General features: G+C 40.3%; 1 protein-coding gene across 2 annotated transcripts in view; it reads left to right on the top strand.

Annotated features, from left to right (window-relative positions):
- Window positions 1-17,125, top strand: part of cpt1ab (carnitine palmitoyltransferase 1Ab (liver)) — a 71,729-nt gene that overhangs the window by 40,537 nt on the left and 14,067 nt on the right. The window contains exons 8-9 of one of the 2 annotated variants that reach the window (XM_029758488.1): window positions 4,234-4,341; window positions 7,730-7,817. In XM_029758488.1, coding sequence (XP_029614348.1) covers window positions 4,234-4,341; window positions 7,730-7,817 — 196 coding nt within the window. Of the gene's footprint in view, window positions 1-4,233; window positions 4,342-7,729; window positions 7,818-8,520; window positions 8,606-17,125 lie in introns of both variants that reach the window. The other variant, XM_029758489.1, reaches the window with a different exon arrangement.

The following is a 17,125-nucleotide window of genomic DNA, read 5'->3' on the forward strand; positions in this document are numbered from 1 at the left end:
GACAATCTGGACCCTCTCTTTCCAAAATTATCTGCCGAAATTGTTGCAACCCCTATTACTAGCCTGTTCAACCTCTCTTTCGTATCGTCTGAGATTCCCATAGATTGGAAAGCTGCCGCGGTCATCCCCCTCTTCAAATGGGGACACTCTAGACCCAAACTGCTACAGACCTATATCTATTCTACCCTGCCTTTCTAAGGTCTTCGAAAGCCAAGTTAACAAACAGATCACTGACCATTTCGAATCTCACCGTACCTTCTCCGCTATGCAATCTGGTTTCAGAGCTGGTCATGGGTGCACCTCAGCCACACTCAAGGTCCAAAACAATATCATAACCGCCATCGATAAGAGACATTACTGTGCAGCCGTATTCATTGACCTGGCTAAGACTTTCGACTCTGTCAATCACAACATTCTTATTGGCAGACTCGACAGCCTTGGTTTCTCAAATGATTGCCTCGCTTGGTTTACCAACTACTTCTCCTTTAGAGTTCAGTATGTCAAATCGGAGGGCCTGTTGGTCGACCTCTGGCAGTCTCTATGGGGGTGCCACAGGGTTCAATTCTCGGGCCGACTCTCTTCTCTGTATACATCAATGATGTCGCTCTCACTACTGGTGATTCTTTGATCCACCTCTACGCAGACGACACCATTCTGTATACCTCTGGCCCTTCTTTAGACACTGTGTTAACTAACCTCCAGACGAGCTTCAATGCCATACAACTCTCCTTCCGTGGTCTCCAACTGCTCTTAAATGCAAGTAAAACTAAATGCATGCTCTTCAACCGATCGCTGCCCGCACCTGCCCGCCTGTCCAGCATCACTACTCTGGACGGTTCTGACTTAGAATATGTGGACAACTACAAATACCTAGGTGTCTGGTTAGACTGTAAACTCTCCTTCCAGACTCACATTAAGCATCTCCAATCCAAAATTAAATCTAGAATCGGCTTCCTATATCGCAACAAAGCATCCTTCACTCATGCTGCCAAACATACCCTCGTAAAACTGACCATCCTACCGATCCTCGACTTCGGCGATGTAATTTACAAAATAGCCTCCAACAGTCTACTCAACAAATTGGATGCAGTCTATCACATTGCCATCCGTTTTGTCACCAAAGCCCCATATACTACCCACCACTGCGACCTGTATGCTCTCGTTGGCTGGCCCTAGCTTCATACTCGTCACCAAACCCACTGGCTCCAGTTCATCTACAAGTCTCTGCTAGGTAAAGCCCCGCCTTATCTCAGCTCACTGGTCACCATAGCAGCACCCACCCGTAGCACGCGCTCCAGCAGGTATATCTCACTGGTCACCCCCAAAGCCAATTCTTCCTTTGGCCGCCTCTCCTTCCTAGTTCTCTGCTGCCGATGACTGGAACGAACTGCAAAAATCTCTGAAGCTGGAGACTCTTATCTCCCTCACCAGCTGTCAGAGCAACTCACAGATCACTGCACCCGTACATAGCTCATCTGTAAATAGCCCATCCAATCTACCTCATCCCCATACTGTATTTATTTATTCATCTTGCTTCTTTGCACCCCAGTATCTCTACTTGCACATTCATCTTCTGCACATCCTACCATTCCAGTGTTTAATTGCTATATTGTAATTATTTCGTCACCATGGCCTATTTATTGCCTTACCTCTCTTATCCTACCTCATTTGCACATGCTGTTTATAGATTTTTCTAACGAATTATTGATTGTGTGTTTGTTTATTCCATGTGTAACTGTGTTGTTGTATGTGTCGAACTGCTTTGCTTTATCTTGGCCAGGTCGCAGTTGCAAATGAGAACTTGTTCTCAACTAGCCTACCTGGTTAAATAAAGGTGAAATAAAATAAAAATACATATTTAGGTGTCTATTATTCGACAGTCAAGTTAGGCAAGATGGAAGTTTACGAAGTAGGGCCTTGTATACAAAAAGGGTGTAATGTAGATATCTACGGATCTTTATCAAAGTCCAGGCAACCTTTTGATACAGGATGCAGTGATGAGTATCAAACGGTCACCTGTAACAAAACAAAGGGCACTATGGTCAATGGCATCCAAGGTTTAAGAGTAGTAGCAGCTGCACTTTGAAAAATAATTTCACCATAATGAAGAACAGGTTAAAAAGGTTGACTGAATAATCTGCTTCCTACTGCTTAGAAAAAGGCACAATCTGTTTCTGTAGAAAAAGTCAACTTTAAATCTTAGTTTGTTAACCAGAGAGAGCCAAAGATTGAGACAGGAGAGAGGCAGGACACAGTAGTCTCAGTGGGTAGGCCTGTTGTAGGGTTTAATGGTGCTGCATTCAGACATGTTTGAAATTGGGGTCACATTCTTATCCATTAGTACAGCGCTGGTCTAAATTAAGCAAGTGGACTGACGTCTTGTAACTGGCACAATTCACAACATACATGTTTACCAGCTACTCACACAAATTACCTAGCAAACATGAGCCCTCTGCAAGGTGGGCACGGGATATCCCACACAAAGCCCACACCAGCCCAACACGGGCTAGCCCACACCAGCCCAACACAGGCTAGCCCACACCAAGCCTACATTAGCCCAACACGGGCCAGCCTTCAACAGCTCAACACAGAATAGGCCACACCAAGCCCTCATCAGCTCAACATGGGCCAGCCTACACCAGCTAGCCCATCACAGGCTAGCCCATCACAGGCTAGCCCATCACAGGCTAGCCTGTGCAGAAATTGTTAGATTACTTGTCAGATATTACTGCATGGTCGGAACTAGAAGCACAAGCATTTCGTTCATATAATGAAATCAGTCAATTTAAATAAATTCATAAGGCCCTAATCTATGGATTCTATCATGGCTGGGTAGGGGCACAGCCATGGGTGGGCATGGGAAGGCATAGGTTCTCCTACTTGGGAGCCAGGCCCACCCACTGAGGAGCCAGGCCCAGCCAATCAGAATACATTTTTCCCCACAAAAGGTCTTTATTACAGACAGAAATACTCCTCAGTTTCATCAGCTGTCCGGGTGGCTGGTCTCTGATGTTCCCGCATGTGAAAAGGCCGGATGTGGAGGCTGGCGTGGTTACATGTAGTCTGCGGTTGTGAGGCGGGTTGGATGTAATGCCAAATTCTCTAAAACGCCTCGGCTCATGGTAGAGAAATGAATGTTAAATTCTCTGGCAACAGCTGGTGGTGGACATTCCTGCAGTCAGCATGCCAATTGCACACTCCCTCAAAACATCTGTGGCATTGTATTGTGTGACAAAACTGCACATTTTAGTGACCTGTTATTGTCCCAGCACAAGGTGCAACCTTGTAATGATTATGCTGTTTAATCAGCTTCTTGATATGCCACACCTGTCAAGTGGATGGATTATTTTGAAGAATAAGAAATGCTCAATAACAGGGATGTTAACACATTTCTGCACAAAATTTCAGAGAAATAAGCGTTCTGTGCGTATGGAACATTTCTGCAATTTTTTAGTACAGCTCATGAAACACGGGACCAACACTTTACATGTTGCGTTTATATTTTTGTTCAGTATATGTATGATAGTAACAATTTGTTTTTCTGATACAATGTAACACGTTCGCTTAATACCTTTAAGGCTTCAAAATGATACAATTAATGCATTGAGTTAAATTGTAATAAATAAATAATAAATACATTCCTATGAAATAATAGATCAAATGAATAAATTGGCATAGGGTGGGCAATACACATAGGGCCAATACCATGAGCTCATATTGGGACCCAAATGGGCCCTATAAGGGCAGCCGATCCATAGGGTGGTGTTTTTTCAGGTGGAGTAAGGGCTGCCATCTGGGCCACCTTCCTTGTGGTGAATGTGAAGCCAATGAGCAAAGTCGCATAGGCCCAATGTGGGCAGGTAATATTTTCGCCTGCGTTGGGCCCACATCGTGCCAATGTGGGCATGTTTTCTGGGTAGTTACTAGGAGTCTAGGCTTGGGCCTTGAGTTAAGTAGCTACGTCAACCGTTTTCTGACGATTTAGAATGACTGGAACTGAGTTGATTATATTGTGTTACATTTGATTATATTCCTTCCTTCTCTCTCTCTGTAACACCCTCTTTCTTTCTCTCTCTCTCTCATAATTCTATTCAATTCAAAATGCTTTATGTTATTCGCATGACAAAAAATACATAACATTGGCATGCCAAAAAATACATTTGTATTACCAAAGCAGCAATACACAGTAATTGATAATCTAAATCTCTCTCTCTCCTTTCTTCCTCTCTGCAGGACTTCCTCTATGCGTTCCCCTCTCATATCCAGGCGGCGAGGGCGGGCAATGTCATCCATGCTATCATGCTGTACAGAAGGAAACTGGACAGAGCCCAGCTCAAACCAGTGAGTTACCCTCTCTCTCTTCCTTCTTTTCATCCCCTTTTCTGTGTGTGTGTGTGTGTGTGTGTGTGTGTGTGTGTGTGTGTGTGTGTGTGTGTGTGTGTGTGTGTGAGTGAGTCATGAGGCCAACTGAATAATATGCTGAAAAATACTGTTTCACCTCTTGACTCTCTCTCTCCTCATCCCGCTACCTCTCTGTCCCTCCCTCTTTCGTTACCCCTGTGGATGATGCTTCAATGCACGTTCACTTTTCAACACCATACACACATATACATATAATATACATAGTACCAGTCAAAAGTTTGGACACACCTACTCATTCCAGGATTTTTCTTTATTTTTACTATTTTACTACTAGCACTTCATCACTCTCCTTGGTGAAATAGCCCTTACACAGCCTTGTGGTGTGATGGGTCATTGTCCTGTTGAAAAGCAAATGATGGTCCCACGAAGCGCAAACCAGATGGGATGGTGTATCGCTGCAGAATGCTGTGGTAGCCATGCTGGTTAAGTGTGCCTTGAATTATAAATACATCACAGACAGTGTCACCAGCAAAGCACCATCACACCTCCTCCTCCATGCTTCACGGTGGGAACCACACATGCAGAGAGAATCCGTTCACCTACTCTGCGTCTCATAAAGACACAGCGATTGTAACCAGAAATCTCAAATTTGGACTCAGACCAAAGGACAGATTTCCACTGGTCTAATGTCCATTGCTCGTGTTTCTTGGCACAAGCAAATCTCTTCTTCTTATTGGTGTCCTTTAGTAGTGGTTTCTTTGCAGCAATTCGACCATGAAGGCCTGATTTCAGGCAGTCTCTTCTGAACAGTTGATGTTCAGATGTGTCTGTTGCTTGAACACTGTGAAGCATTTATTTGGGCTGCAATTTCTGAGGCTGGTAACTCTAATGAACTTATCCTCTGCAGCAGAGGTAACTCTGGGTCTTCCTTTCCTGTGGCGGTCTTCATGAGAGCCAGTTTCATCGTAGTGCTTGATGGTTTTTGTGACTGCACCTGAAGAAACTTTAAAAGTTCTTGACATTTTCCGAATTGACTGATTTTCATGTTTTAATGTAATGGTGGACTGTCATTTCTCTTTGCTTATTTGAGCTGTTAATGCCATAATATGGACATGGTCTTTTACCACATTGGGCTATCTTCTGTAACCACCCCTACCTTGTCACAACACAACTGATTGGCTCAAATGCCAAGAGTGTGCAAAGCTGTCAAGGCAAAGGGTGGCTACTTTGAAGAATCTCAAATATAAAACATACATACTTTTTTGGTTACTACATGATTCCATATGTGTTATTTCATAGTTTTGATGTCTTCACTATAATTCTACAATGTAGAAAATAGAAAAATAAAGAAAAACCCTTGAATGAGTAGGTGTGCCCAAGTGTTGACTGGTACTCTATGTGTGTGTTGTATGTTTAAATGTGTCAGTGTGCATTTATATATGTATGTATGTATGTATGTATGTATGTATGTATGTATGTATGTATGTATGTATGTATGTATGTATGTATGTATGTATGTATGTATGTATGTATGTATGTATGTATGTATGTATGTATGTGTATATATGTATATGTGTGTGTATGTATGTATGTGTATATATGTATATGTGTGTGTATGTATGTGTATATATATATAGATATGTGTATATATATATACACATACATATGTATATATATATGTATATGTGTGTGTATGTATATGTGTGTGTATGTATGTATATGTATATATATATATGTGTGTGTGTTTGTGTGTACCTGTGGATGTATTTCAAGGCCTACCTTCAAACTCAGTGCCTCTTTGCTTGACATCATGGGAAAATCAAAAGAAATCAGCCAAGACCTCAGAAAAAAGCTTGGAAAATTCCAGAAAATTATGTCATGGCTTTAGAAGTTTCTGATAGGGTAGTTGACATAATTTGAGTCAATTGGAGGTATACCTGTAGATGTATTTCAAGGCCTACCTTCAAACTCAGTGCCTCTTTGCTTGACATCATGGGAAAATCAAAAGAAATCAGCCAAGACCTCAGAAAAAAATTGTAGACCTCCACAAGTCTGGTTCATCCTTGGGAGCAATTTCCAAACGCCTGAAGGTACAACGTTCATCTGTACAAACAATAGTACGCAAGTACAAACACCATGGGACCACGCAGCCGTCACACCGCTCAGGAAGGAGACGCGTTCTGTCTCCTAGAGATGAATTTACTTTGGTGCGAAAAGTGCAAATCAATCCCAGAACAACAGCAAAGGACCTTGTGAAGATGCTGGAGGAACAGGTACAAAAGTATCTTTATCCACAGTAAAACGAGTCCTAAATTGACATAACCTGAAAGGCCACTCAGCAAGGAAGAAGCCACTGCTCCAAAACCGCCATAAAAAAGCCAGACTACGGTTTGCAACTGCACGTGGGGACAAAGATAATACTTTTTGGAGAAATGTCCTCTGGTTTGATGAAACAAAAATAAAACTGTTTGTCAATAATGACCATCATTATGTTTGGAGGAAAAAGGGGGAGGCTTGCAAGCCGAAGAACACCATCCCAACCGTGAAGCACGGGGGTGGCAGCATCCTGTTGTGGGGGTGCTTTGCTGCAAGAGGGACTGGTGCACTTCACAAAATAGATGGCATCATGAGGCAGGAAAGTTATGTGGATATATTGAAGAAACATGTCAAGCCATCAGTCAGGAAGTTAAAGATTGGTCGCAAATGTGTCTTCCAAACGGACAATGACCCCAAGCATACTTCCAAAGTTGTGGCAAAATGGCTTAAGGACAACAAAGTCAAGGTATTGGAGTGGCCATCACAAGCCCTGACCTCAATCCTATAGAAAATGTGTGGGCAGAACTGAAAAAGTGTGTGCGATCAAGGAGGCCTACAAACCTGACTCAGTTACACCAGCTTTGTCAGGAGGAATGGGCCAAAATTCACCCAACTTATTGTGGGAAGCTTGTGGAAGGCTACCGGAAATGTTTGACCCAAGTTAAACAATTAAAGGCAATGCTACCAAATCCTAATTGACTGTATGCAAACTTCTGACCCACTGAGAATGTGATGAAAGAAATAAAAGCTGAAATAAATCATTCTCTCTACTATTATTCTGACATTTCACATTCTTAAAATAAAGTGGTGATCCTAACTGACTTAAGACAGGGAATTTTTACTTGTATTAAGTGTCAGGAATTGTGAAAAACTGAGTTTAAATGTATTTAGCTAAGGTGTATGTAAACTTCCGATTTCAACTTTATATATGTGTATACTGTATATCTATGTATATATATGAATGCACACACACAAATACACTGTGTAAATGTTTTGTTTCTGTTCTGCTGTTCTGTCCCTCCCTCCCCGCTGTTGGATACTGCTTAATTAGATTTACTTGCTGGCGAACAAGGTTCCTCTGTGCTCTGCCCAGTGGGAGCGCATGTTTAACACCACCCGCATTCCCGGCCAGGAGACAGGTAAGAGGAGGGCACTGACTGCAGCTCTGTCCTCTGCCATCTGACTCCTGTGGTGACCCACAGCCTGCTGTCGCCATGGCAACAGGCACAGGACACAAAACCCCTGACCCCTGTTCTCAGTGTTTACCCAGCACATCCTCCCTGAGTAGAAGCAATACTTCTTATTGGCTCCTCTCAAAGATGACGAGGTCAATCAGTTATAGGCTCCTCTCAAAGATGATGATGATGAAGTGTCACTCATTAATTGGCTCTTATATTTGAAACTGTTTGACCTGAAGTCACTGTAGCAGACAGAAGGCTCATACACATTTGAGCTATGTGATGTAATAGTGCTTAATTTCCATACTGGTGAACTAAATTCTAAATTCAGCATTGGCAACAAATTAAGCCCACCCGCATGAACACTCCAGATTTGAAGTGGTACTAGGGAATATGTTAGGGTTGACAACAAACTCCTTTGGGTTGTGCTGGTGAAACAGATAGTGGGGCCGCTGATTTCCAGACTCCCCGTTCACGCCTTCAAGCCTAGCAGCCCTCCAAAACCCTTCCTGCTTCCTCTTCTCGTCTGGCTCATCAGCCCAATCTTCATCCCTCCTTCTCATCATCCTCCTCTCATAGGTCCCTCTGTTATCTGTGGGCTTTTCGTTTAGTTTGGTTGTGCCATCTCTCTCTGTTTGTTGACTCTCCCCCTCTTGCTTTTCAGCTCATGCTCCTAAACACTATTCCCATGTGCTCATCCCAATACGAGCGTATGTTCAACACCAGTCGTGTCCCAGGTGTAGACACAGGTAGAGTCTAAGTGTTGCTGCATCTCCCACTCCCAACACTACTCCTATTCTTACTTCTACTCCTCACATTTTTGCACCTTTTAATTTAGATTAATTGGATGTGTAATTAATAATAATGCTGCATGCTACTTTTAATTTATATGGGGAAGTATTCTGTGCATGTGAATAGCCTCCTAGCAGTGTGTGAGTTATGGTGGTAAAATTGTCCCTGCACGTTGCACTCTGCTAGGACTGTGATTGGTAACTGTAGCCATCACTAATGAAAAGTTATCAATCAGTACAGAGGCTATATCCACAAAGCGTCTCAGAAAAGGTCATAGGAATCCTGTTAAAACATGTTTTCAGAAGGGAAAAAAACTCCCAAGCGCAGAGTAAGTTTTAGGATGTTGTTAAAGGAGAAGGGTCCAGACACCTTTTTTGTGATTTCACTTACCGCAAACGGCAAATCACTTCCTCATTGAGTAGTAAGGGGCCCCTGAAAAAACATAAACAAAGGCTCCAAAGACACCCACATTATACAAATTATACAGAAAAGCTCTCAGTATAGAGATGCAGATCTTTAGATTTGTTGTACACATGAAATTGTGTCATTCCGAACTTTACCCGCTACGTTATTCTCTTTTGTGTGACTCTATCCAGCTGTTCCATTCTCAGTGTAGCCTGTTGCTACAAGTAACTGCAAAAATAAAGTCTCGTAATAGCGGTGGGGTGTATTTAAAAAAATAATTTGTCTCTGTGGTTCATAAGGCTGAATGTATCTCACTGGAGAAAAGCATCCGAGCAAACGAAACAGCGCCCCTCTGTCTCAGAATGTGTGGCCCATCTCTCTGATGCTGTCTGGTCAAAAAGAGTATGACATTGTTGCTGCACATAGCATTGAATGCAAGGGAAGCCAGTGAGCATCTCCCTTGATTTAAAAAAAAAGTGTCAATGGAAGCCAATTTGGATTTCATACCAATCACATCAGAAGCCAAACATCATTGACAGAAAACTTGAATTGTTGCATCTCGTTGTGTCGTTGTCCTCTGGTGGCTAGCAAGCTAACTAAAATTGTCCCTTTCCTAAATTAGTCATGGATGGAGATCCAGATTTTTTTACTTCATTCAGAGATTCTGATCCAACCATAAATTTATACATTGTGCCCCTGGCCTGAAAGGATGGAAGTTCAAAATGTAACTAGATGTAGTAGGCTAATGCTAATTTAACTAGCTGGCCTGGCGCATCGTTGCCAATGAAAGGAAGTTAGGCTAGCGAGCAAGCATTTTAGCCAAGTAGCCTAAGATAACAAACGGGCCTGCTTTAAATTAAGTTCAGCTTATAAAAGCTTCATACAGTTTACAATATGTCTTCATAAGCACTACATAGATGTGTTACAAAGCATCTATATCATATGTCATGCTTTATAAAGGGTTCATAAATGTGCCATAACTGTGTGGCAATCACCAATGTCAAATGTGATGTAACCCAATATGTTGAATATTATATAAACATGTGCTTTATAAAGGGAAATATGTTGTGCTGAAGGATGGCGTACGCTCTAAAGGGATGTCATGTTAGTCACATTACACTTAATCTCGTTCCCAGACACTTCCGCCCAAGTGCGCAGAAGGTTCAAATCAAATAAAAATGTTGTTACATGCGCCAAATACAATACGTGTAGTGACCTTACAGTGAAATGCTTACTTACAAGCCCTTAACCAACAATGCAGTTAAGAAAAATAAGTGTTAAGAAATTATTTACTAAAATAAACTGAAGTAAAAAATATATATGTGTATATATAAAATATAAATAAAGAAGAAAAATAACAAATAATTGAGGAGCAACAATAAAATAACTGTAGTGAGCGAATATACAGGGGGTACAGAGTCAATGTGCGGGGGCACAGGTTAGACGAGGGTAGACCAAGAGCATCAATAAAATAACTGTAGCGAGGCGCTACAGAGTCAATGTGTTGGGGTACAGGTTAACTTGGCCTTCATTAGTTAGGGTTGGGTTTAAAATCACATTTAAGAAGATAAATTGTGGAAATGGGCAGGGTTTAGCAATAATTATGACTTTTTTTAAATGTTTTTTTTGTATCCCTTTTTCGTGACATCCAATTGGTAGTTAGTCTTGTCCCATTGCTGCAACTCCCGTACGGACTCGGGAGAGGCGAAGGTCGAGAGCCGTGCGTCCTCTGAAACACGACCCGGCCAAGCCGCACTGCTTCTTGACACAATGCTTGCTTAATAGCCTGGGGATGACGTTAATAAACACTTACCTTGATGAAAGCCCCCAACCTAAAGAAATGGAAAATGTGTTTGATCTGGAACCAAGTTACATGTTCCTCATTACACAAAAACGTACACAACAAAAATAAGCCATACCGCGTGGTGCTGGGCCCAGTCAGGTCTTTGACACATTCATCCACTCTCCCGCTGAAAGGCACCATTGTAACAGGTTGTAATCAAGCCCTGGTCTCCAGCATGGGAACAGAAGAGGAATACCTGGTGCGGTAGTCTCAGACACACAAACAGAAACGCAAGGTTTCCATCATACCTCTCACACCCTACATTAACCTGTGGATCATGAGAGAACCTTCATAAATCAGCAGAACATTAATAACCTATGCCTTTGTCACACCATCTGGATGAGGGCATGTCTGTGCTGTGCCAGAAACTCTAAATGGGAAGATGGAAACTCCATTCAATTTGTATTATTATATTCCTCTTTCATTTACAAATCTCATGATGTGACTTTGACAAGTGGCTGTATCTAGGCAAATTTGTATTTAGCTGAGCCAAATTTTGGCTAGCTAGCAATTGCTGTGAAGTCACTGAAGTTATTTTAATTAACGATTGAGGTAGCTACAATATGTCATCTAACTCAACATTTGACTACTACAAACTCATTTAAATTACAATAAAAAAGGTTAACTTACTTGTTTTTTGCTGTCCAGTGGTAGCACAAGTGGGCATTTGATTTGCGAACTCATTACATGATCAGCGTCTCGCCAACAACCCTAAAAAAGTAATTCTGGGTCACAGAATTTTGGAAATGTTCAAAATAAAAATACTCCAGGTAATAGTAGAAAAGTGTCAATAACCATTGATGATATATTAAAAATAATTGTTGAAACATTAACAATGATCCATATGTATTCATATTTAAGTGGCATTTGGGTTTAAAAATGTCCCAATGTCAAATAAAGGCTGCATAAGCGGTGCTTATGCCACACTTTATAAAGCACAGGTTTATGTCACATTTGACATTGGTGGTTATGTCACACAGTTATGCCTCATTTATGAACCCTTTATAAAGCATGCCATATGGTTATAGATGATTTGTAACACTTATGTAGTCTTTTTGAAGGCTTCATAATTTATAAAATGCACGTCATTTAAAGTGGGACCCAACAAACAGTAAAAGTGTGTACTGTATGACTAAGTCATAGAACGTTTAGGCAATATGAAAGAGGGTGACATTGGCGTGTCTCTTTTTTACTTGCTTGCTCGAGCACACACACACACACACGCACACACACAAATCAGTACCATGGACATCCACATCATATTTAGCTTATGTTGATTGGACTAAATAGTTTTTGGTATATTTTATTTGTCACTGTATTAGACTATGCATAGGGGATTTAAATTATGTTGAAATGTTTAAGTTGAAATGGTGTTGGAATAGTGGAGGCAGCGCCTGTTTTCTTTGCGAATTTACGGTAACTGTGGTTCTAAATCAATAGTTATTTGGTAGTTTGATAATGTCAGAAACATTAGGTCATGTTATTGTTTGTTACATGCAATATGTTTTGTGGACTTCACCAGACAGAGGTTGTTCTCCGGTTTTGTAATGAAACAAAGGTGTGGTTGAATTTATTCTGTCACTGTGTCTTCTTATTGTCTCGATTTTAGGTTTATATATCACAGTGTCAATGCATATGAACTAAGAGGTTATAGAGGAAACAACGTAATCATCACAACACATATGTTGTAATATGGCTTTTTTTTCCTGGCTTGGCTTCCCTGGTGATTTTTACCCATGCATCGCTACTGTGTAATTGGGTGTTGGGCCACCACGAGCCGCCAGAACTGCTTTAATGCACCTTGGTATAGATTCTATAAGTGTCTGGAACTTCCTGTGTGGAACCCCAGGCTTACAATATACTTAGTATCCTTTATTTACTCAAGTGCTTCCTTTATTTTGGTAGTTTCCTGTAGAATGGATGGAGAGGTATCGCTCGAGTCGCACCAAAATTGAATATAACGTTGCGGATGAAGTTCAGAATGACACAATTTCATGTGCCCTACCTTTCTTCTTCTATGAGCGGCATTGGGTTTAGCGCTATCCGACCGTTATAGAACAGCTAAAGACTTGCATCACCATACTGCATCACTAGACATGCCGTTTCTAAAAGGACGTATTTGGGTGTTTTTGGAGCCTTTGTTCATATTTTTCAGGGGCAAATAATGATAGGGAATAACCAATCGCGATGAGGCATAGCCAGCTGTGAACTCTATTGCATGCTTCCAACAACCACAGTGAATATGACTGTGCATACTGTATAATGTTGCAATGGCAAAACATTTGATATCATTTTCACCCGACATGATCATTTTGCCTAATATGTTGGCATGCATAACCTTTTTTTGAACCAATTATGAAGGTTGTTAAAAGCGTGATTTTTATAATATTACCATTATATCAACACACTCGTCACTCCTGTTCAACAACTTTAAATCGCTTTGGCAGAGTAGGCACTTGCCGGTAATGTTGCATAAAACGTTTGAAAGGTCTACAGTATAATTTTCATTGAACACAATCAAAGTTAACATGAAACCCTAGATGCCTTCAATTGCCTAGTTATTTTACAACGTGATATTGAGCTCCAAATGGATAACTTGAAATAACATGATGTAGGTTATTTAAATAATCTAAATAAATGCAGGCAATTAACCCCAATTGCACCAAGAGAGCTGGAAAATGGTGACCCTGGCCTTGACCCCACTCTCCACGGGTGTCTGGGATATGTAAGGGGTTTGGATATGCAAGAAACACATTTCCATTACACTCTTGTACAAATGTGTAACAGGGCAAATATAAGCACCCACCAATTTTATTTAAACTGTAGGCTACATATTTTGACTTCAAATTATCTTATGAGAAAGTGAATGAAAGTAGATTGATAGATGAGTTATTATTTTGTACTTGTACTTTACAAACTTGGAATTAAATTAAATTGGAGAGCTGTGAGTGGACAGTCTTGCCTGGCAACCTCAGTCTTAAAGGGATCGTACTAATTACACATGGGTTTCTTTATCCTTTAAGCTGTGTAAGACAGCAATCGATCATTTGGTTTTGTTTATCTGGGTGTTGTCTCCAAATGCTAATGCTATCCCCTATATTACAGGGCTCCAGACTGCATCCATTTAGTTGCACTGGTGCGAGCTGGACATTCAACCTGGTTACCTCAATCAAAACATCTCAATAATCATTATTGAGCTCAAAGCACACTGTTTTACAATCAAGATATCTGATATGGCTTTAAAATACAGAGTGCGCTAAATTGCGCATCACCATCGCAAGTGCACTAGGCCTAATTGCAAAAATGTTTTTCGACATTACATTTACTGTTAGATTAATACATGGTTACTTGCAGTAGGTCTTATATTTAGAGTTAGCAATCTAGCTAATGTGTTTTGAGTTTCCACTTTCTCAGCAGGTGAATTGGCACCAATTGAATTAGGCCTATATTAGGGATGTGACAAATAGAACAATTTTCTAAATGTTTAAACAGCAATTTTTTCATTGGTTTTCCTTTAAAATTATATGAAAAGAAAATACAAATTTCACGTCAAATCCTATTGTGTGGTATGACCGCTGGGGGGCTACCGCAGTCATAAAGTAGGCGGCATCTGGAATCTGCTTCGGGTAGGTGACATTTGGTCCGGAAGACAACCGTTAATTCCTGTTGACTCTGGTGTTGCTTCCATTTGTTAAGTGCATTAGCGACTCGTAACAAAAAATGTACCTAGCCAAGTGATCAGTTCTTCACCCTACATTCTCTTTTCCCTCCGTTACACGTCTCTCACTCAATGTCGTTCTCTGTTATAAGTCTCTCACTTAATTTCGTTCCGACTGCTCCCTACACACCCTCGTGCTGAAATGATTGCCTATAAAAAAGTCTAAACGATAGAATACACAAACAAAACTGTAGACAAGCTACATCCCTTAGAAATTCAGGACAGCTTAATCAAAATGGTTGATTAAATTAGGGAAATATGTGTTCCAACCACAAGCTGCAGTTTTGGAGTAAAAAATGCGTCTTGTCTATTTTATGCTTTTTGATAACTGTTATAGTGTGCCATTAAGAATAGGCCCCCCCTAAACCTAGGCATGTTCTAGAATGAAATCTGCAACAACAAAAAACTGGGGAGATGAAGGCAAATTGTGTATTCATTAGTCTAGGGGCCTACTTTGTTTCATGATTAACAAAAGCCTGCCCATCAAGTTTAAGCTCACAAATCAAACACAGGGCAAAATAATACACACCATATGCTGGTATATGTTAACTACGATGAAGTGCGGAGCGCTTTATATCCATGGGAAATCATTTGAAAGATTCATATCCCCTCTTACTAACATTACAGCATTGTTGCATCAGGTAGGCCTATTCCTTTTTTTTTTAATCCCTTTATGATAGGACCTGTTAATGCTAGTTTTGTGATAACTGCACTGTGATTTTCATTTTGAAGAGGAAATGAAAAAAAAAAAATTGGTTAGGGGTTTTTCTTAATGTTAAGGATTCAATTTCCTTTAACATTCACACCCCTAGCCTATATAAGTGCACATAAAGATGAAGGCAAATTCCTCTCTATTGAACAAAAAAAATTGTTCTACCATTGGCACCCCAATGGTGGAACAAGCTCCCTCACGACGCCAGGACAGCGGAGTCAATCACCACCTTCCGGAGACACCTGAAACCCCACCTCTTTAAGAAATACCTGGGATAGGATTAAGTAATCCTTCTAACCCCCCCCCCCCCTTAAAAGATTTAGATGCACTATTGTAAAGTGGTTGTTCCACTGGATATCATAAGGTGAACGCACCAATTTGTAAGTCGCTCTGGATAAGGGCGTCTGCTAAATGACTTAAATGTAAATGTTCTGAAGTCCTATTATGTCAGCAAAATATAACAAAAATGGTCTCATTGGCAACCCAAAATTCATGCCAATCACTGGATTAGGTTGCATATCAAAATATTTTCAGTCATGCATTCCTGCTTGGACATGTTAGATGTAACAACTTTATTATTGAACACCATCTCAGTAGTCAGTTACACTTCTTAATAAAGCGTTGTGAATTACTTTAATGAAAACAAAAAATAAGTTACCATTTACATACAAATATACTTTTAATAAAGGCTTTAGATTTATGGCAGCATAATAGAGCATATTATATTATATATATTATAGAATAATATGTGATCATTGCTACAATATCTTTATCATCACTATTATCCTGTATTTTCTGGAATCATGGAAGGAGATGATGACTCAAATATTTTCTATTGGTGAGTGCCACCAAATCATGGGCAGAAAACATTTGTGGTACCTGGGGAAAATGTCTGGAGCCCTGTATTAGCAATTTTTGTGTTTCATGTCAATTGTAATTTTGGTTGAACTATCTCTTTAAGTCTTTGCCATCTTGGAGATGAACAAATAATCAAAGGCTAAGGTCACATTGGACAGCTTTAAGGAAATGAGCTTTAAGTCATGTGCGATAAACTGGGTTTTCCCCTAAATGTTCAGAGTCCAATAAGGAAAAAACACACTCACTGGCCTAGTCTCTGTTTGGATCGTGCCCTTAAAGGAAAACTTTAAAAAAATGTTTTGCAACAGGAAATGAAAATGAGTCCAAGTAGTCGCTCCCTGTTTCAATTCCTTTTCCTCCATTTGGTGCCTAATGAACACGACGAACTTCTGTCACCCCATGAATCTCAGTAATGATTCACTTTCAATTGCAGTCAAATAGCAGACAGTCTTTTCCAGAGGAAATCACAGTAAGTGAATTCAGATACGAAGATTGTAAAAGAACATTTCAAACCCAGTTTTTAATGGGTGATACATTTATAAATTATATATGACCCACCTTAAGTAACAAACCTAATATCCGGCATAAGTAATCTATCAATGTATGTTGCATGAACTAACTTTCTGAGTTGTTTTAGTTGATGGACTGATGAAGATATCCCTCTAACTCGTTTGGAGTGCTCAATTAACAAACCAATCATGCTTTAGAAGAAATCTGCATGCTCATAGTCTAGATGTTGCAATTATGTATAATATTTAATTTGTAAATATTGTGTAATATAATGTAATGTATAACACAGTGAATGTTTGTGTGCGGCTCTGTAGAGATGAACAGAGGAAACTCCTGAAGAAATGAAATTCCCAAAATTTGACAAAAATATGATAAAAGCAGAAATGTCACAAAATATTATTTGTGGTCAGTCATTGATCACCATAATTGAA

This window comes from Salmo trutta, chromosome 7, assembly GCF_901001165.1.
Source record: "Salmo trutta chromosome 7, fSalTru1.1, whole genome shotgun sequence".
NCBI classification, from domain to species: domain Eukaryota; kingdom Metazoa; phylum Chordata; class Actinopteri; order Salmoniformes; family Salmonidae; genus Salmo; species Salmo trutta.